The sequence below is a fragment of the Leucoraja erinacea genome, chromosome 3, assembly GCF_028641065.1.
Source record: "Leucoraja erinacea ecotype New England chromosome 3, Leri_hhj_1, whole genome shotgun sequence".
NCBI lineage: Eukaryota > Metazoa > Chordata > Chondrichthyes > Rajiformes > Rajidae > Leucoraja > Leucoraja erinaceus.
This window is the reverse complement of record NC_073379.1, coordinates 13,342,054-13,364,028: the sequence shown is the minus strand read 5'-3', so window position 1 is coordinate 13,364,028 and position 21,975 is coordinate 13,342,054. Positions and strand designations below refer to the sequence as shown.

At 46.6% G+C, this 21,975-nt stretch overlaps 1 protein-coding gene across 2 annotated transcripts; it reads right to left on the bottom strand.

Annotated features, from left to right (window-relative positions):
* Positions 1 to 602: 602 nt before the first annotated feature.
* enc1 (ectodermal-neural cortex 1) lies at positions 603 to 21,388 on the bottom strand. 2 transcript variants are annotated; one of them, XM_055632134.1, is made up of 3 exons: positions 20,457 to 21,388; positions 10,599 to 12,407; positions 603 to 3,707 (listed from the first exon to the last, which is right to left on the bottom strand). In XM_055632134.1, exon 2 carries the CDS (start codon positions 12,399 to 12,401, stop codon positions 10,626 to 10,628), a length of 1,776 nt encoding a protein of 591 aa, XP_055488109.1. In that variant the 5' UTR covers positions 12,402 to 12,407; positions 20,457 to 21,388; the 3' UTR covers positions 603 to 3,707; positions 10,599 to 10,625. The 2 variants fall into 2 exon arrangements, with proteins under 2 accessions (XP_055488109.1, XP_055488110.1); XM_055632135.1 differs by lacking the exon at positions 20,457 to 21,388 and adding an exon at positions 17,496 to 17,700.
* Positions 21,389 to 21,975: the final 587 nt, after the last annotated feature.

The window sequence follows — 21,975 nt, the reverse complement described above, 5'->3', positions numbered from 1 at the left end:
GACAACCTACCGCACTAAGCACAACTCCATTAATTCTTGCGTTGTTTACAAAGATTGACTGAGATTTTTAACCATGGTGCCTCAGGTGCCATTCGGCCCTTCAAGCCAGCACTGCCATTCAATATGATCATGGTTGATCATCTAATATCAGCACCCCGTTCCTGCTTTCTCGACATAACCCCCAAGAGCTATATCCAACTCTCCCTTGAAAACATCCAGTGAATTAGCTTCCACTGCCTTCAGTGGCAGAGAGTTCCACAGATTCACAGCTCTCTGGGTGAAAAAGTGATGTTGAAACCAAAATCTCATGATGATAGAACACATAAATTGATAAGTTCAAGGAGCAGAATAAGACCATTCGGCCCATCAAGTCTACCCCTGCCATTCAATCGTGGCTGATCTATCTTTCCCTCTCAACCCTATTTTCTTGCCCATAAACCCTGACACCCTTACGAATCAAGAACATATTTGGTTATTTTAAACAAAGCATCAAAAAAAAATTAAAAAAATTAAAAGAACAAATAATTATGCGCAAATATAAACTCAAAACATTTGTAATGAAATGGCGCTGTCTCAATAACTCATTTCAGACAATATGGAAGAAATGTCAATACAATTTAATCTCAGATTTCACATTGTGAAAAAAAGTTACTTTTACAAAAATGTTACATTCGAGCAGTAAAAAAAGGAAATACAGTGAATCTTGCAATGACATTTTTTTTATACACACACATCTATTTTTGTTGGTGGAGACATTATTCATCTCTAATCACACTCATTCAGACAGGTGTCAGCTCCATTGAAAAGGCCTTTATGCAATTAGATTGGAAGGAAAGGAGTACGCTTTGTAATGTGTTGCTATGGTGACGGGTGTATAAAATAGGAAGAACCTCCTTGTCTTATGCCAACTTTTGTGCGTGCACTCTGCTGTGAATTGCATTCGCCTCAAACTGTGCGGTGATTTTGCAGATCCAAGCGGCAGAATTACCACAACAATTCAAAAAGCAGGACCCCAGAAAGTTCCCCGTCGAGTTTGAGGCCCATCCTTCAATGCCTTGCCTTCTCTCAGCTATTTTTCAATGGTAAATAGCCTTCCTGAAATATTACTAAAAAATAACTGATACTCCTGCCTGGGTGATCGAAAAGATGTATAACGTTTTTTTGTTCCAAATCCTGGCTTTGGTCAGACCTTGTTGATAAGTTTATTTATTTCCATTATTTTAATCGTTTCGCAAGGAAATAGGTATTTGAACTTGCCGGGTTGTGTAAACCAATAACGTACACCTAAACACCAGTCATCCACTACTCCACAACTTTACTTCACAAGCAGTACATCTACATTACCCCGTTGACTACGAACAATAATCACTTTATTTACTTTATGCACCGTCCACTTTTTTCACATCCTCTCCTGAAAGCCGCGTTTCAGGTTAATAAATATAAGATGGTTGCTCGGGCAGTGGCCATGAATGCCTATTATTCATGTCATGCAATGCATTACAACTTGACATCACCTAGTAAAACCACACTTAAAACCTTCCAGCACTTTTGATAACCACGTTTGGAATCCTAGGTGACTTCCTTGCCCCAGAAAGGATGAAAGCTATTTTGAAACTTATTTTCTGGACCCTTACCATTCCCTTTCCTTCACTCCCAATCCCAAAGACAAACTCACTCCAGATATGCCAGAAATCTAACCCCAAAATTCCTATTGCTTACACGGCTCAGTTCCCAAATGGGCAGTAAATTTCTGTGTGTTGGAAGCACTCGCTATAATGTTCAATTTACATGCAGTGTATGCAGTCGCAATAAAGCTCAATTTTAGATTACGTTTTTGAATTCCAGCGTTTATGGCCGTTGACCATTTCCAACACATACTTATTACAATTTTCTCTCAAAAATGCTGTCTAAATTGCCCTGAAGTAATCAACTCATAACGTGACACTTACAGTATGTCACTGACTGCTTTGATCTCCGTTCAGACGTTGACCTGATACTTTACCACATGAATGCAGAGAAGGAATGATGCTTTGAAAAAGAAAGGAGTAGAAATCCTAATTAAAGAATTTAATGTATAAAGAGTTAACATACTCAGGCTACATTCCACTGTGCTCGATTTGTAGACAGGTGTTGACCTGTTTATTTTAAATGGATTAGCATCTGCCTATAAGTAATGCGTGCAGGAATGTGGTTTAGCATGTTAATTCTTCATATGCAAAGAGTGGCAATCAGAATCACTTGGCCTAAAAATCTATAATATCTGAATATTCCCGTCTGAACCTTGCTTCTCTCCCTTTCATCTACCATGTATGTGGGCAGGAAAGATTGACGCCTGAATCAAATTGAAAATTGTTTGCAGTTCTGATAATTTTTCGTTCACAATGATTCAATGTAATTGTTTGAAATAAGGGAGTTTGTGAAAAGGGAAATCACCTAGGTTGGATTAACTAGAGGACTAAACATATTTGATTGATCAGCATGCATTGAACAGCATCTACACCAAAGTACTGGAAGTGCTGCGAAACTTAGTGAAAAGTTAGGCAAATGCTCGAATGTACAATATAGTTTAGTTTAGAGATACAGCACGGAAACAGGCCCTTCGGCCCACCGGGTCCATGCCGACCAGCAATCCCCACACATTAACACTATCCGACACCCACTAGGGACAATTTTTGCATTTACCAAGCCAATTAACCTACAAACCTCTATGTCCTTGGAGTGTAACTTAAGAACTTGCTCTGGTCCCTTACCATTTCCGATTAGAAATTTCCCAACCCCTTCTTCACAACATTGTAATTTCCATCTTATGTGACAAGAGAATGGGTATGGTTTTAAAGTGTGTGAACTGCCCCCTTCTAACACCCCCCCACCCCACCCTTGCTAAACAAGTGTGCAAATACTTCTCAGACAGCTCCTCCTTAACATAAAGTACACATTTACGAATACTTTGTTCACTTCAATGTGCAAGAGTCATCATTGAACAATAAATATCCTATGATCATTAAAAAAAAACCCTATAAATAACAGATTCGGATAAAAGCTGCACGTCTCTGACCCTCGGGTCAATATTTCTCCTCCCTCTTTTAATAAAGAATGACCTTAAATGATTAAGTTGTATTTTGGTAGCTGACCTCCCTCTTCACAGCCCGCAGGGTGTTACTGCCTGACAGCATGGATTCTCAAGTCAGGGTTGTTACTGCCACTCATTGACATTGTCCGCAGTTCCGGTCCCAAAAAGCAAAGGCTTGGGGAAGTATGTCCACTCCAGCCCAGCTCAGTACAGATCTGCGTTCTCTACCATCTCTCCTCTCCCTCATTGTTAGCACAAACATCTCAAATATCCTGCTACCAGATGACAGAGTCGTTTAAAATATTACACTTAAATGTCGGGAGCCATTCAAAACTGAGAACAGTGTGGCAGCATGGTGCCAGGTCAGACTTTATGGAGGAGCCAGTTAATATCACCCACGATTCATTAGTAATTGCCTTTGGCAACCATTGTTCAGAAACAGGCTTCACAATCACAACACGTGGATGTTTATAGGAATAATGTTCTCTTCATATTGTTAAAAGCTTGTTAAATGTAGATTGCAAAAAAGCCAAGTCACTTGAGTTTAGTTAAGAAAAGAAGGGCTTATATTCTTCTTTTAAGTTGTGTTTCTTCACAGTTTAAAAAATTCTTCATGTCGGGAATTCTGGAAACTGTTCTGTGTGAAAAGAGAAAGAGAGCTATGTTAGAATATTCTACCAATATAACAAAAATACTTCACTCAATCTAACCGCACAATAATTCCATGTAAACCAAAATAGCGACTATAATTTGGCTTCATTAAGTTGTTATTCTTTGTTCCTCAATGACAATTTATTCAGGGTTTTGTTTTGCGTTGGCTGTGAACGGGCTCATATTCTCTAAACTGCGGAAACAGGCCCTTCTGCCCACCAAGCCATGGCTGACCAGCGACCCCCGTACATTAGCACCATCATACATACTAGGGATAATGTACAATTTTACCAAGCCAATTCACCTACAAACCTGTACGTCTTTGGAGTGTGGGTGGAAACCGGAGCACCCGGAGAAACCCCACACAGGTCACAGGGCGAACGTACAAACTCCATACAGGCAGCACCCGTAGACAGGATCAAACCTGGGTCTATGGCGCTGGAGGGCAGCAGCTCTACTGCTGCGCCACCGTGCCGCAATTATGTTGTTCAGTTAAATCAGACCACAACCTGGGATCAGTGCAATGTTGTAGTCTATTCCTGTGCCTTTTATTTTTTGTCCTTGCCACCAAAGTACAATCTGCCGGCATCGTTGTGGCACGTTCGATCATAAAACCTTTCAACAGACTGAATAATGGTGAATTCATTTCCAAGTCAAGCTTCATGTACAACCCTCGTGACATCAGGTTATGTTAATGGTTGAGAACTCAAAAATAAATTGAGTCGTTTAGTTTAGTTTAGAAATACAGCGTGGAAACAAGCCCTTTGGTCCACTGAGTCCACGCCGACCAGCGATCAGCCGTACATTAATTCTATCCTACACACTAGGGACAATTTACCAAAGCCAATTAACCAACAAATCTGAACATCTTTGGAGTGTGGGAGGAAACCGGAGTACCCGGAGAAAACCCATATGATCACGGGGAGAACGTACAAACTCCGTACAGACGGCACCTGTAGTCAGGATCAAACCTGGGACTCTGGCACTGTAAAGGGGCTGTCCCACTGCGGCGACCTAATTGGCGAGTTTAGAAGATTTTAGGAGAGTTTGAATAGTGGAGACATCATCAGTCTATGAAAGTAAGCAGACAAAAGTGCTGGAGAAACTCAGCGGGTGCAGCATCATCTATGGAGCGAAGGAAATAGGCAACGTTTCGGGCCGAAACCCTTATTCAGGAAGTAAGCATGCAGTTACAGCAGGCAGTCAAGAAAGCGAATGACATGTTGGCCTTTTTAACAAGAGGAATCTAATATAAGAGCAAAGAGGTCCTTCTGCAGTTGTACAGAGCCTTAGTGAGACCACACCTGGAGTATTGTGTGCAGTTTTGGTCCTATAATTTGAGGAAGGACATTCTTGCTATTGAGGGAGTGCAGCGTAGGTTTACAAGGTTAATTCCCGGGATGGCGGGACTGTCATATGCTGGGAGAATGGAGCAGCTGGGCTTGTACGCTCTGGAGTTTAGAAGGATGAGAGGGGATCTCATTGAAACATATAAGATTGTTAAGGGCTTGGACATGCTAGACGCAGGAAACATGTTCCCGATGTTGGGGGAGTTTAGGACAGGAGCCACAGTTTAAGAATAAGGAGTAAGCCATTTAGAACGGAGAGGAGGAAACACTTTTTCTCACAGAGAGTGGTGAGTCTGTGGAATTGTCTGCCTCAGAGGGCGGTGGGGGCAGGTTCTCTGGATGCTTTCAAGAGAGAGCTAGATAGGGCTCTTAAAAATAGCGGAGTCAGGGGACATGGGGAGAAAGCAGGAACGGGGGACTGATTGGGGATGATCAGCCATGATCACATTGAATGGATCGAAGGGCCGAATGGCTTATCCTGCACCTATTGTCTATTGTCAATTGTCTAGATAGATGGAAACAAGAACGGTGTGACAAAGATTCTCCACTGTCAATCCATAACAGGCAATAAAAATGATTTATTGTCATTGGTGAGTGTTAGCTATTAGATTCAAAGGACGGAGAAGCAGACTATTAATTTGGTAAAGGATTCTCCATCCCCACACCATCTTGTCAGAGATGCATTGGCGAAACATTTCTGGATCATTTAGACTAACGTAACCCTATGTTGTTACTTTAGCAACTCAATATACACTGGAAGCGTATGGTACAAGTGTAAATTGTGTAACAATGTTTACAAACACCAATTAAACATATTAATTACACATCTAATTAAATGATCACCATGATGGGAATATATGGCCTGTTAATAAATGTGGAGCCAGATTCCACTGGGATGTTGTGGGGATTTAGCATTGGAACTCAGCTTTTCACAATCTGGATCAATTATATGAATGAGGGGACCAAGCCTAAAGGTTTGCTGGCTGACAATGTAGTTTGTGAGGAGAATGTAGAGAGGGAAAGATAGACAAAGGGCTTTTTATATATTGTGTCTATGAGGCATATACATATCCCAAATATATATATGTGGAAATATATTTGGCAGAGTATTTTTAATGATATGAATTTGAAATATGGTGATCTTCCGGTGTCTGAGTGCAAAAGCGCTGATTAATATGTAGGATCAGCAAGCGAACAGGAAGGTATGTTGGCCTTCATCACAAGTCAAATTATTATTTTGTTCAGGGCGGTACATTTGTGCTCACTCGGTCGTAAGTGATAGGTGCAGAATTAGGCTATCCAGCCCATCAAGCCTACTCCGCCATTCAATCATGACGCATCTATCTCTCCCTCTTAACCCAATCCTCCTGCCTTCCTCCCCCAAAACCCCTGACACCCTTACTAATCAAGCATTAGTTACAGCAACAGTGCTAGCAGCTGCCTCATGGGTTTAGCAGAGCAGGTTCAACCCTGACATCCTGTACTGTCTGAAGAAAGGTCTTGACCGGAATCGTCACCCATTCCTTCTCTCTGGAGATGCTGCCAGTCCCGCCTTTGATTTAAGCACCAGCTACAGTTCTTTCCTACACTCCCTGGGCTGTATGTGGAGTTTGCATTCTCATCAGGTGACTATGAGGGTCTCTCCTGGCATTCTGGTTTCTTTCCACATTGTGAATGGCACAGTGCCGCAGTTGGTAGAGCTGCTGCCGCACAGGGCTAGAGACCTGGGTTCGATCCTGACCTCAGGATCAATCCATGATCTTGCTCCGGTTTCCTCTAATGTCCCATACATGTGTATTTATGTAGGTTATTTGGCACCCCTGCTAATTGACCTGAGAGTGTAGGGAGTAGATGATAAATTGGGATTACATCAAACTAGTTGAACGGGTGATTAATGCTCAGTGTGGACTTGGTGGGCCGAAGGGCCTGATTCCACGCTGTATCTTTTAATCAATCCTAAAGATGTGCGGGTTGGTAGGTTAATTGATCACAGTTAATTGTATTGATTTTTTATATGTTCCGGTTACATTTCACATCCGATAGGCGTGGGATTGTAGCTTTATTGGCCTCTGTAAAACTGCCCTGAATGTGAAGAGAGTGGGTGCAAGTGAGATAACTAGCACTAACAGGTGATTAATGGTCAGCTTGAACTCAGTCGACCAAAAGGCCTCTTTTTGTGCTACATCTTTCAATCAATATGTTTGGTGCAATATGTTTGCTACAATCAGCTGCTGCAGGCGGCCTGAATTTAAACAATGTAAAACAGAAATGAGAGAAAATGTTTTTACCGAAAGTTTACAGAAAGCATTTTAATCCAGGACAGTAGCATCATATAGTATAAACCTCAATAATTTAATTAAATGAAGGAAATGAATAGTATCTTTAGAACTAAAAACACATTTTTATCGAAGATCAATTTGATTCACCAAAGTATAAGAAGAGCATCATTCTGATTGCAAGCAACAGTATGATTTGAACTACAAGATAGCATCAATATAGCTTTGTTGCAATGGATGGGTTAGGGTCAGGGAAGGTTTAGTGGGATGTGGATCAAGTGGGAAGAGTGAAGATTGGGCATCTTGGTCAGCATGGACTAGTTGGGCTGAAGGTGTAGGAAGGAACTGCAGATGCTGGTTTACACAGCTGAAAAAACACAAAATGCTGGAGTAACTCAGCGGGACAGGCAGCAACTCTGAATAAAAGGAATGGGTGATGTTTTGGGTCGAGACCCTTCTTCAGACTGAGCCAGAGGAGAGGGAGATACAGAGATAAGGAAGGGCAAGGTGTGAAAATTAGACATTTTAGGAGACGAAAATAAAGGAAAATGTAGAATAGGTCATTGTGAGCTTGGAGAAGGTGAGAACAAAGCAAACAGAGATAAAATGTAATCGAGGACAGTCATACTGGTTGGAGAACTGGGAAGTGGGAGGGACGGAGAGAGAGGGAGAGCAAGGGTTACTTGAAGTTAGAGAAACCAACATTTGGGCCGAAGGGCCTGTTTCCGCGCTGTGTGACTCTACCACAAGTGCAGATGCTTCAGCATGTTTGCTGTTTCAATCTGGACCTGTGGCTGTTGTTGACTGAAAGGAAGCTATTTTCTTCCCAGCACGGTTCACTCCGGAAAATGCACAAAAGCAACAGCTATTTCTATCAGCATTTAATCACTGTTGTGTAAATCTCCAGTAACTATTTCCTCCTCCTCCCCCCCCCCCCCCCCCCCCCCCCCCCCACTCACTCGCACCAAGGATAATTGACAGTTAATTTGACTTCTAAATTAGTCACTTGCAGATCCCCTCTCCCTCTGCCTGTCATTAAAAACTTGTCAACATGGAGTTTCCAGAAAGAATTGGGTCGTAAAATCAGAAATGGGGGATTAATATCGTATTAACCTTCTAAGATTCTGGCAATAAAAAGAATACTGCAAATTTAATGCAGGAAATTTAATGCTTTTTATTGCTTCATCATTATTTCTCTTCATAACTCTGGCTGCCAGCCAAATGTATGACAGCACATTACCCTGAAACTATGTAAATCACAACAGAATGGCTGGTTCTCAGTTTAACTTAAATCATTTGTTTATATTGCACAGAGATAATCCAGTTTATTTTTTCCCAGATTATCTAAACTCACGGTGATAGAAACATAGAAACATAGAAAATATAGGGCTCTGTACAACTGCAGTAGGACCTCCTTGCTCCTAAGCACTAACCCTCTCACAATGAAGACCAAGGCCACTTCTCCCACAGCACTACAACTTGACTCCACTAGGCCCTATAGAGGTCCGTTTAAATCCACCAAAGATTTGGCCTCCACTGCTCAGTGTGGCAGGGAATTCCATAAATTCACAACTCTCTGGGAGAAAAAGTGTTTTCCCACCTCAGTCTTAAATGACCTCCCCTTTATTCTAAGACTGTGGCCCCTGGTTTATGATGCCACCTCTGGTTTAAAACACCAGCTATTTTACTTTTGAATAGTATCATTCTTGTCATAGCATTTGCAAATTGGAAATCCTTGCATTCAAGCAAATATTGTGACTACACATCATCCCTCTCGAAGGTTCCAAAGGGACTCGGACTGGAAGCATTAATGCTGTTTCCCCCTCCACCTTGCCTGACTTGCTGAGCATTTTCTATTTTTTATTTCAGATTTGCAGCATCTGTAGTTTTTGTTTTATTTACAAAAACACTTGTGTTAGAATGTATCTGAATTCATAGGGAATAGGAACAGAATAAGACTAGTCCAGCCTTAATCGAGCCTCAGTCCACCATGCAATCATGACTGATCTACCTTTGCCTCTCAACCCCATTCTCCTGCCCTCTCCCAATAAACCCTTACAGCCTGAACTCTGAGCAGTTCAAATGACAGCTGGATAGGTCTGATCTTAATTTGGGATTGGTGTTGGGCAGCGACCAAGAGGAGGTGCAGACCATCCCAGTCTCCAGCAGGAAGTTGTAACTCCCAGGTAGCATCTGAACATATGGGCACAGTTGCAGGAATAGACTATTCATCACCTTCTGCCTGCTCTCCCCATTCAATATGATTGTAAGTGATCATTTACTTCAGTTTCCACTACCTAGCACTGACATTTATCCCTGGAGTCCCTAAACACATTTTTCTCAGGTCCAGTGGTGCATCTGTGTAATTCTCTGCCTCATATAACAGGTGGCGGCAGGTTCTCAAATGGATTCAAGAGCTAAGTCAAGGCTTCTTAAAAATAGTCCCTCAGTCAGGTTATATGGATGTAGAAGGCAGGAACTGGGATGACTGGAATCTTGCGGGGATGACAAAGTGTTGGATCACAGTGAGTCAGGCGGTGCTGGCTCGAATGGAAATGGCCTAAGGCTCCTGCACCTATTGTCTATTGTCTATTGTCAAGACACAAAATGCTGAAGTAATTCAGCAGGTCAGGCAACATCTCTGGAGAAAAGATCTCTGGTGATGTTTTGGTTTGAGACCCTTCTTCAGAGAGTCATAGAAACATAGAAACATAGAAAATAGGTGCAGGAGGAGGCTATTCGGCCCTTCAAGCCAGCACCGCCATTCATTGTGATCATGGCTGATCGCCCCCTATCAATAACCCGTGCCTGCCTTCTCCCCATATTCCTTGACTCCACTAGCCCCTAGAGCTCTATCTAACCCTCTCTTAAATCCATCCAGTGACTTGGCCTCCACTGCCCTCTGTGGGAGGGAATTCCATAAATTCACAACTCCCTGGGTGAAAAGGTTTTCTCACCTCAGTATTAAATGACCTCCCCTTTATTTTAAGTCAGGGGAGAGGGAGGCTAGAGGTGTGATAATGTACAGAACAGAGCCAGAGCCAACACAATAATGGTTCAAAGAGCCCACAATGATCCATTGTTGGCTGTGGAGGAGGTGATAACGACGGGATATGAACAGTAAAACTGGCAGGACGACGAGGGTGGAGGCGGGGATGGAGAGACAGGGAATCCTTGAAATTAGAGAAATCACTATTCATATTCACACTGTAACCCAGTCCCTCGAGGCCTGGTTATACCAGCGACGCATACCTGCAAAATATTGAAGGGTTTTTCCTTCTATGTTGGAAGGTGCTTCCATGTGCTGACGAATGCTGTGGGAATTAACGAATAAGGTACTGTCGTGATACTATTCCAGGTGTCCAAGGTGGGATCATAGCAGTCCAGTGTTTTACACCTCTGGGTGCCAAAGTAGCCTCCAACTACATAGAGTTTATTACCAGAGGCCACGGCATGGCAGCTCATTCTCTTTGCAGTAACATCCCCGACTTTGGTCCATTGATAGGTCTCACTGTTAAATCTGTAAGCAGAACACGCTGAGAATTCGGTATCTCCGCCCATGATGAAGATTTGGTTCCCCAGCACGGCAGCCGCTGTGTACCTCCACGGCTGTGGGCAGGTCGCGGGCACACTCCAGCGATTCTCAATGGGGTCGTAGCACTGCACCTTCGGCAGTTTATCGTGGCTCACGCTGGTGCCGCCAAAGGCAAAGAGCCGGAGCTTGGCGCTGACCACGGCCGCGTTGCTGACACCCTCCCGGAGGGGCGCCACCATGGTCCACTTGTTGGTGACCGGGTCGTACTGCTCCACCTGCTTCAGGGAGACAGAGGGCGAGGCTGGCTGCCTCCCTGTGGCCGCGGTGTGGCCGCCCACCACGTACAACGAGTGCTTCAGCTCGGCGGAGCCGTGGCCAAACCTGGCCACCAGCATCGGGGCGGACTTGGACCACTCCTCGTGGAGGGTGTCGTACACCCAAACGTCCTTCGAGACTCCGTTTTCCGACCCCCGCCCACCAGTCACGTACACTTTGCAGCCAATTGCACAGGCACTGAATTCTTTCCGCGGGCTGGGAATGTCTGCTTTCGGGATGATCTCCTTTGCCTTGTGGTCTATCAGATAGACCTTATCACACATGAAGCTCTGCCCTCCGAGGAGGAGCAAGGCGTGTCCAGTTTTCCGGGGTCTGGCGCAAAGACTCGTCACCACCCCATCATTCTGCAATATCTTTAACTTGCATTGTATAGCTTCCTCGATCAATTCTTTGCTCTTCGGCTGCCTGGTTATAAGCTCTTCTGTGGTCACGTTCTCCATCAGGTAGACGGCTGGAAGGAGGGCCAGGCGAACGGTTTGCAACAGTTCCGGCAGGCAGCAGTGGCGTTGGCCCAAGTCGTACTTCACCCACTTTATGGTGGTCTCGTACACCAGCTTCTCGTCCTCGGTCTCTAGCTCCTCGCTGGACAGCAGCTTGACCAGAGTGTCCTTCGGCAGCTGCAGGAAGTCCTCACTCACGCTTATGGCCGGGAAGTTGCTGAGGCACATTCTCCAGGACAGCTCGTAGAGTTTGGTGCAGTGGTGGGCATCGGAGAGCAGCAGCATGCCCAGGCAGTTGGTCGGGTGGAGGTTCTTCTCCAGGAACTCTGCACAGGCGTCCCGAATGTCCTGGAACTGCAGCATGTCGCCGGCCTCCAGCAGGGACTCGGCGTTTTCTTCGTTGATGAGGACGCGGGAGGAGTAAGCGTAGTCCAGGAGGAGTTCCAGCACCTCCGGGTGGATGGAGTTGTGGAAGTTGACTTCATTGTCCTTGCTCTCGCGCAACCCTCCACTGAACATGGCCTCGAAGTAACGGCTGCAGGCAGCCAGCACGGCCCGGTGGCATGGAAAGGTCTTCTCGCCCGCACGAAGGAGGACGTCTGTGAAGAGCCGCTGCTGCCGCAGAAGGTTCAGGTGGGTGAGGACACTGTCGGCGTAGGTGGTTTTGTGGAAGAGATAGATATTCATTGAGCCATTGCTGGCACGTGATTTGCGGTTTTCATGCATTCTCACTGACATTCTCATCAATCACTGTGGGGGAGAAGAAATTCAGAAATCAAATTCTCGCACAACTTCATTAGGTCATAAGTTATAGGAGCAGAATTAGGCCATTCGGCTCATTAAGTCTACTCCACCATTAAATCATGGCTGATCTATCTCTCCCTCTCAGCCCAGTCTCCTGCCTTCTCCCCATAACCCCTGATACCAGTACTAATCAAGAACCTGTCAACCTCCATCTGTCTGGTTGTTCAAACTCTGACATTGTTATTGTTTTTCAGAGTGATACAGCATGGAAACAGGCCCTTTGGCCCAATTTGCCCACACCCATTAACAAGTCCCATCTGTACTAGTCCCACCTACCTACGTTTGGCCCACATCCCCTCTAAACCTGTCCTATCCATGTACCTGTCCATATGTTTCTTAAACTTTGCGATAGTTCCTGCCTTAACTACCTCTCCCAGCAGCTCATTCCATGCACCCACCACCATTTGCTACCCTCTAGGATCCTATTAAATCTTTCCCTCTTCATCAGAAACCCACATCCATTGAAAAAGAGTTTAAGAAGGAACTGCAGATGCTGGAAAATCAAAGGTACACAAAAATGCTGGAGAAACTCAGCGGGTGCAGCAGCATCTATGGAGCAAAGGAAATAGGCAACATTTCGGGCCAAAACCCTTCTTCTGAAGAAGGTTGAAAAAGACACAGGTAGTTTGTTTGCATTTTTCAAAGAAAACTTTTAGTAATAGCAACCAAAACTGCCACTAAATCCCATCCTCCCACTGCAGCCTAAAGGCAGGGAGCTGCTGAACTGTAACTGAATAAGTCAAATTCCAAATCAATTATTTGGAATTCTAAATAGTCAGTCTTGTGGAAGATTGCATTCCACAATTCCATTACCTTTTCTGTCAAAACCACGGGCCTATCTCCAACATACACAGTGAATGGTATTCCCAATAATCAGCATCTCAAATGTTCAGTTCCATTTTATTATATTCCAGGGGTTTAGTTGAATCTTCAGGATTTGCATTTTTTGAATGTTTTTTGTGTAGGAGAAAGTCCTGCCCTCGACACATTTTCCGCCTCATCTGGAGAGCTCCATCTTGTGGCTCCTCTCAAAAATGATGAAAGGTAGTTGGAATCTCCTGTTTTGTAACCTGATGCTAACACTATAATTATATGGTGCTGAATGTTGTCACGAGGATTCCCATATGAAGCGGCGGTGAATGTGTAATTTGTGCATTATGTCTATTTGAACTGTACACACAGCAACACAATTATAGATGTTGCCTTTCTACACGTTGGCTATGTCTGGAGGGATCATATTAACAGCAGTGTGCAATATTGATGAGGAGACGCATGTCACCGTTGGCACTGGTGGGAGCAATTAGAAGTGATGAATTGATAGTATTTGCACAGGAGTATTGCACATTATAGTATATTAAAGTGGCATGTTTGCCCTATCATGCGATGACAACAACTGCTGACAAAGCCAGCTGGAACATGTGAAATCAAAATGTACTCTATATTGCTATATAAAATGACTGCCCATGTATGCAATCCTTCCCAAACCATCTAAAGATAAGTACTGTAATTCCTTAACCATATATTTGTATATTAGCTTTAGTTTGTTAGCATGAGGTTCATCACTCAGAAAGAAGGTGTGGGTTCAAGTTTGTTCCTGTATTTGCGCATTGAAATTAGTCTGACACTCTGGTGTAATAGTAATGAACAGTGACCAATTTTTGGATAAAGGAAAGCTAGTGGTTTCAGTAAAACTTAAAGGTCTGAAGATACTGACCAGAGTATCTCTAACCAAACATTTGATCCTAATCAATACCACCAAAAATAAATTAACCAAATCATTCCCGTCACAGGTACATGTGTGATATTGCAACATATAAAACAACTTATTATGTTCAACAAAGCAATGGCTTTGGGATTTTAGTTCTCTATCCATCCACAATACACACAAACTATTTTCTATTTAAGGGATGTGGTCCAATGGGAGCTAAAAATGTAAGCTAGTACTCCACATCACATGTATTAGTCCACTCAAGCACATACTTTACCAGGTTCCATGTAAAAGCATATGTTGTACAACATTTTCTGTCTGAGGTCAAGCCTGCTTCTTAACGTCAGGTTAAATTCAATTCATTCCCATTTTGGCTGTCTGACACAACAGACACATATGTCACAACAATCATTTGTTCTATAAAATAAGTCGCAAAATAGGAAATGAATTGAAGTCGGAATGGATTGTACCACTAACAAAGCATAATAAATCTGTAATGTTCTATAATATCCTGTTCTATAAAATGGTCTATAAAATCTGTAATGTGTTGTTTGTTGCAAAATACATAAAATTTACATTTACATTTATTATTGTCACGTGTACTGAGGTACAGTGAAAAGCTTGATATCCAAACAGATCATATATTTACCAATGAATACATTCAAGTAAAGCTTGGATGATAGAGCAAAGGGAAAGATAAGGAGTGCAGAATATAGTTACACAGATTCACCACCCTCTGACTGAAGAAATTCCTTCTCATCTCCTTTCTAAAGACACGTCCCTTTATTCAGAGTCTATGGCCTCTGGATAGATGACGTTTTGGATCGAGACACTTCTTCAGATGTTGATATTGACTGTGTTGCTAGCACTAGACCCTCACATTCTCATTATCATCACTACTTTGCCCCTGCACATTGTTGGATGATATAACTTGCTGAGTTAACTCTGATGATGCGAGGGATTGCAGATGCTGCTTTATCAAAAAAGGTGTCACAAAAAAACCTAGCACTTTGTGTCTTATTTTACGTCAACTCTGTTTCTCTTTCCACAGATGCTGCCTGACCTTCTGAGAATTTCCTGCACTTTTTGTTCAGCCCCACTAAATAAATACCTGTCATTTGTGTGAAGACGAGGAATTCATTGCCACAGAAGGGTGTGGAGGCCAAGTCATTGGGTATTTTTAAGGCACAGATGGACAGATTCTTGATTAGTATGGGTGTCTGGGGTTATGGGGAGAAGGCTGGAGAATGGGGTTGAGAGGGAAAGATAGATCAGCCATAATTGAATGGTGGAGTAGACTTGATGGGCTGAATGGCCCAATTCTGCCCCTAGAACTTATGAACTTACGCACTTAAGATATAATATTGAAAAAGGCCAGGGTGGTGGAGAGGTACAGTGTGGAACCAGGTCCTTCAGCCCAACTCACCCACACCAACCAATAGACTCCCATCCATACTAGTGCCACCTGCCTGCGCTTGGCTCACAGCTAGCTTTTTCCTATGCAGGTACATATCCAAATATCTTTTGAATGGTGTTATAGTACTTGCCTCAACTACCTCCTCTGGCAGTTGGTCCCATATACCAGTGGAAAAAGTTGACCCCTCGGGTTCCTATGAAATCTTTCACCTTAAAGACTAGCTGCACGTCACAGAAATGATTACCTACATACCCCCCTTAAATTACGTTGAGCCGGGTTGCGTTGAATGGTTCATGGCGAAGCAGCAAACAGCACACAGGGCGAGGCAGGTGTACAGATGGCCAACTGCCTCAGTTACTCGATGTAGCGCCACTGAAAGACGCGCGGTGTTGCGAAGAGACAAAGGTGACACCCGGTGACATTAGACCGCGCTCCCTCTGGCTGGGCTTTCCTTAGCTAACGTTTACTTTGATGTGAATGAATACACATAATCGCCGCTCAGTTATTTTTCACCAGCACCTTAGAGCACACCGGCTTCTGACGCCGAGGGGGGTCAGTAAAAGCGCGGTCCCTCAGCCGTGCGATTGTGTGGGGTGGGTGAGTGTGGGTGGTGGGTGTGAGTGGGTGGGTGAGTGAGTGAGTGAGTGAGGGAGTGAGTGAGTGAGTGAGTGAGTGAGTGTGTGAGTGAGTGAGTGAGTGAGTGAGTGAGTGAGTGAGTGAGTGAGTGAGTGAGTGAGTGAGTGAGTGAGTGAGGGAGTGAGTGAGTGAGGGAGTGAGTGAGTGAGTGAGTGTGAGTGAGTGAGTGAGTGAGTGAGTGAGTGAGTGGGTGGGTGGGTGAGTGGGTGGGTGAGTGCCTTCATGTGGGAAAGACCAAATGCCCTTGTCATCTGCAGTCTTGGCACAAGTCGGAGAAATGCCCGGGACCCATTGTCAGTTTAAGAGCCCATTGAACCTTCAAACCCAACACGACATTGGCAGCTAACCAGGGGGGGGGGGGGGGGGGGGAACGAGAAGAGGAACGATCGATCGTTTACACGTGCGAAGCGGTGGGTTTCAACTCTGAATTTCAACCCACGCCGCTTGTTGCAAACAGTTCCCCGCGTCTCTCTGAGATCGGGTTTTTATTTGGAAGCGGCAAGAATTGTTTGTGGGTTTGGTCGTTTCTCCAGCCAGCGAGACGTAGCGGCTTCTAAAATAAAATATGCAGTCTGGTCTCTCTTAGTAGTTTCATTTGCAAGGCCGATTAAAACCGCACGTACAACAAAAAAACATGACCATTGCCCCATAGGCGGAGGCAGAAGGAATTGCAGATGTCGGAATCTGGAGTGAAAACACAACGGGTTGGGAGTAACTCAGCAGCATCTTCAGACTGAAGAAGGGTCCTGACCCAAGAAGTGGCTTATTTGTGTTCTCTACAGATGCTGCCTGATCCGCTGAGTTACTCCAGCACGTCTGTGTGTTTTAAGCATAGGCAACAGACTGTTATGGCCAGGGAGAATCGACCCTGTTACAAGGCATCGTGCGTAGAAATTGCATCTGGGGCATCTATACTATTGTCTACCTCAGCCCTGTGTTCCTCTCACTGTCTGAGTCCAGTCGACTGGGACCTCTTGTCGAAGCAGAGAGACAGAGACAGAGAAAGAGAGAGCGGCCGATTGCTTTAACCGCTAACGGTTTTCCACATGGTCTAACTGCACAGATCAGAGCCGCTTCGAGCTTATTCCCACCCTCCTGCTTCCCTCCGCGCCCCAGCAAGTGAGGAGAGCCGGCCCCCAATACACAAAGGAGCCGAGTTTGAAATTGACATTAAAATATCAATGACTATTTCGCGGTGCCACCGCAGTCACAGGGTTGGTGAATTGAGCTCCATTCCGCCAGATTCTCGGCTCTCCCACCCAGTTCTACTCACATGCAATCCGCGGAAAGACAAATAATAAAGTTTGTTTCAAGTTTTTGCTGCGTGCTGGGCTCCTTCCTCGTCCGCGCCAGCTGCCCGCCTCTCCGTCAAGGCAAACACCATCTCCTTTCACACACGCCTTGCTGCACACGCACGGAGCAAATGGGCAGCCGGAGTACGGCGGGCCACGGAAGGAGCCGGAGTAAACAGGGGGCGAGAGAGGGAGGGTGATAGAGAGGGAGGGAGTGAGTGTGGGCTGCCGCCAGTTTACTGCGGCCAAGAGCGGCAGCCGAGAGAGGAGATGAGCTGCAGCCGCGTGTAACCGCAGCCAGCATAGGATCTCGACCAAAAATCTCACCCATTCATCTCTCCGGAGATGCTGCCTGTCCCGCTCAGTTATATCCCAGCATGTTGTGTCTATCTACAGGGTGCTGTTCGACCATCGCACGTTGACCCCTGCTCACTACCACTTTTACCCAAATATCCTATAGCGGAGCTTGCTATAGGATATTTGCTTTTACCCGTCACACACACACACGATCACACTGTGGCTTCAGCCCGACACCCCACCCTGCCCAGCACCGTTACATCGGCACTCACACAGTGACCCTGTCCGCCCGCGTTGTCGCCCAAGCACGACTAGCCCTGCCTCGTATTGTTATCCATGCACAGCACTTTATCCCATGACTTACCCATGGGTATAAGTGTGAGTGCCGGTGTAACGGTGCTGGGCAGGGTGGGGTGTCGGGCTGAAGCCACAGTGTGATCGTGTGTGTGTCCCTTGCCCTGGTCTACCCCCCTTGCTCCAATGTGTCGCCTTGACCTCAAAAGACAGACACAAAAAAATGCTGGAGTGACTCGGTGGGACAGACAGCATCTCAGGACAGAAGGAATGGGTGACGTGTCGGGTCGAGACGCTTCTTCAGACCACCAGGACCACCATAACCTCCACATTTATACTAGCCCCTTGCACATACTGTGGCCAGAACTTCGGGCCATTCTCCCCACCTCGGCTTCCCGTTGTGCCCCTGCCCCAAGTCACACACCCACCTGCCTCGCCTAATATTCTGTCAGGTGGACTAGTGTGGGCAATGTGTGTGCACACCGACCCCACCCGTGTCTCCTGTCCTGCCCCGTGCACCGTTCATGACTCTAGTCCATCGTGTCCCTACCTCACACACTGTCCTTGTCCCACAGTGGTCCTGTCCCCCACACACACTATCCCTGTCCCACACACACTGTCCCTGTCCCACACACACTGACCCTGTCCCACACACACTGCCTCTGTCCCACACTGCCTCTGTCCCACACTGTCCCTGCCCCACACACACTGACCCTGCCCCACACACACCGTCCCTGCCCCCACACACACTGTCCCATCCCCACACACACTGTCCCTGTCCCACACCCTGTCCCTGTGCCACACACACTGACCCTGCCCCACACACACTGTCCCTGTCACACACACTGACCCAGCCCCACACACACTGACCCTGTCCCACACACACCGTCCCTGCCCCACACACACTGACCCTGTCCCACACACACTGTCCCCATCCCCACACACACTGACCCTGTCCCACACACACTGTCCCTGCCCCACACACACTGACCCTGCCCCACACACACTGACCCTGCCCCACACACCGTCCCTGTCCCACACACACTGACCCTGCCCCCCACACACACTGTCCCTGCCCCCACACACACTGTCCCTGCCCCACACACACCGTCCCTGCCCCACACACACTGCCCCTACCCCACACACTCTCCCTGTCCCCCACACACTGCCCCCGTCCCCCACACACTGTCCCCGTCCCACACACACCGTCCCTGTCCCCCACACACTGTCCCTGTCCCCCACACACACTGACCCTGCCCACACACACTGTCCCTGTCCCCCACACACTGTCCCTGTCCCACACACACTGTCCCTGTCCCACACACACTGCCCCTGCCCCACACACACCGTCCCTGTCCCACACACACCGTCCCTGTCCCACACACACTGTCCCTGTCCCACACACACTATCCCTGTGTCCCACACTGACCCATCCCCACACACTGACCCATCCCCACACACACTGACCCATCCCCACACACACTGACCCTGCCCCACACACACTGCCCCATCCCCACACACACTGTCCCCTGCCCCACACACACTGACCCTGCCCCACACACTCTGACCCTGCCCCACACACACTGTCCCTGCCCCACACACACTGACCCTGCCCCACACACACTGACCCTGCCCCACACACACTGTCCCTGTCCCACACACACTGCCACTGCCCCACACAAACTGACCCACCCCCACACACACTGTCCCTGTCCCACACACACTGTCACTGCCCCACACAAACTGACCCAGTCCCCACACACACTGACCCAGCCCCACACACACTGACCCTGTCCCACACACACTGTCCCTGTCCCCCACACTGTCCCTGTCCACCACACACTGTCCCTGTCCCACACACACTGCCCCTGTCCCACACTGATCCTGTCCCACACTGACCCGCACTGACTCTGTCCCACGCTGACCCTGTCCCACACAAACTGACCCTGTCTCGCACGGACTATCCCTGTCCCACACTCTGCCCTTCGCCTTGTACCATGCCACAGTCCCTGCCTCCGCCGAGCTTCAGTTAATCCCACATGGACAACTGGCACAGTAACTTGTCGGAAGGAACAGCGGATGCTGGTTTACACGGCAGATAGACACAAAATGCTGGAGTCACTCAGCGGGACAGGCAGCATCTCTGGCGGGAAGGAATGGGTGACGTTTCGAGCCGAGACCGCTTTTCATCTTCTTCAGACGCTGCTCCTCTCCACAGATGCTGCCTGTCCTGCTGAGTCACTCCAGCGTTTATGTGTCTATCACCTGCACAGCAACGTCTCACAATCACAATTCACCGCGCTGGTCAAGATTGCTTGCCGGCTCCAAAACTAAACGAGGGGTCGACTTACCCAAACTTGTCAGGAGCAGGTCCGGCGTGTGAATGCATGGTGGGGGCGAGTGCTAGTCGCAGGCTTCCTGGTGTTCGGGGTCTGTGGTGTCTTGAAGCTAAAGCGGAGCGCTTGGAACCGTCTGGCTGCTGTTCCACCGGCAAACAGTGAGTCTGGATATCACTGGACTGTGCAGAGAGAGCGAGCGAGCGAACGAACTGCTCCAGCGAGCGAGCGACTGTCACCCTCTGCAGTCAGCGAGGACGCTGCACATGTGCCGTTTGGTACCTCTTCTGACCCAGAATCAATAAGCCGTACGCTGTAACTTCAGACAGTGCACGGCGACTGAGCTGAGAGAGATCAGATCACTGGGGCACTGAGCCGCTGCACATTTATACCGTGTCTTCCACCACACACGGCGCTGTGAGCCGCTGAGCCGAGCACCACCAGCCCCAGGCACACTGTGGCCGCGCTGCCCATCCGCTGCCTTTTATAAGTGAGCGCTCCGCACTCAGCTCTGATATCTCAAGCAGCGAATTCCCGGCCCGAAGCCAGAACAGGAAATGTCTTGAGGTGAGGACCAGGGCTACTATTAGGGAGCCCAGCCGCGGTCTTTTCATAGGCTGCCCTTTTTATTCCCCCCTGCGAAATATTGAATGCCCCATTGTTATATATTTTGTATTCTTTCAGCGAAAATGCTGACAATGAACAGAGTGACAGTAAAGCATCTGCTGTGTAGATGTATTCGCCCACCAGAGAGTTATGCTGACAGGATATTTCCCCTCGCTTTTACAATTTCAGTTTGCGCTTAGCTTTTGCATTTTAAATTAAAACTTCCCCCGCTCACGCATACGCTATATATTTACTGCACCAACATATCCTCAGAGCAACGCACCATCGCCGGTGATAGTTGTTTTCTTCATTTATTGCTCGCAATGGCATCTACACCAGTGATTAAATGTATTTTTTTGTCCCTTATACATATGGATATATATTATATCCAGCGATAAGTGTAGGCTATCTATATAAGCACCGTTGTCTCAAAGACAGACAATGTGAAAAATACCAGGGAGATATCACTGCGTGTTTTATCTCAATGGTTAATTTAAAGCGACGGGTTTTCGCCAGCAGAAGTCTTCGTCGCGGTCAAAGACAGCAGCAAAGATTATCTTTGGTCTATGATCTATGATCTTTGGACAGCAGTGCCACTCTGCGCAATATGTGAGAAGTATATAGGGCGGTCAGCGTGGCTTTGTCGCCGTCCCAACCTTTAAACGTGACTGGTTTTGGGAGACGTAGAAGGAACAAATGGTTTACACAAAAGGAGTTTACAGGCACATGCGAGAAAAGGAATGATCATCATAAGGTACTTAATCATTGTGATCCAATGTTGTATAACATATAGTACCTCCACCCAATGTAAAGCACTAATTTGCCCAACGAGACCCTTCTTCTCTTCAGACTCAAGGGTCACCCATTCCTTCTCCCCAGAGATGCTGCCAATCCCGCCGAGTTACTCCGAAATGCTGGAGTAATTCGG

Excerpts from the sequence above, each read along its gene's own strand:
- enc1 (XM_055632134.1), bottom strand. The coding sequence starts at position 12,401 with ATGAGAATGTCAGTGAGAATGCATGAAAACCGCAAATCACGTGCCAGC.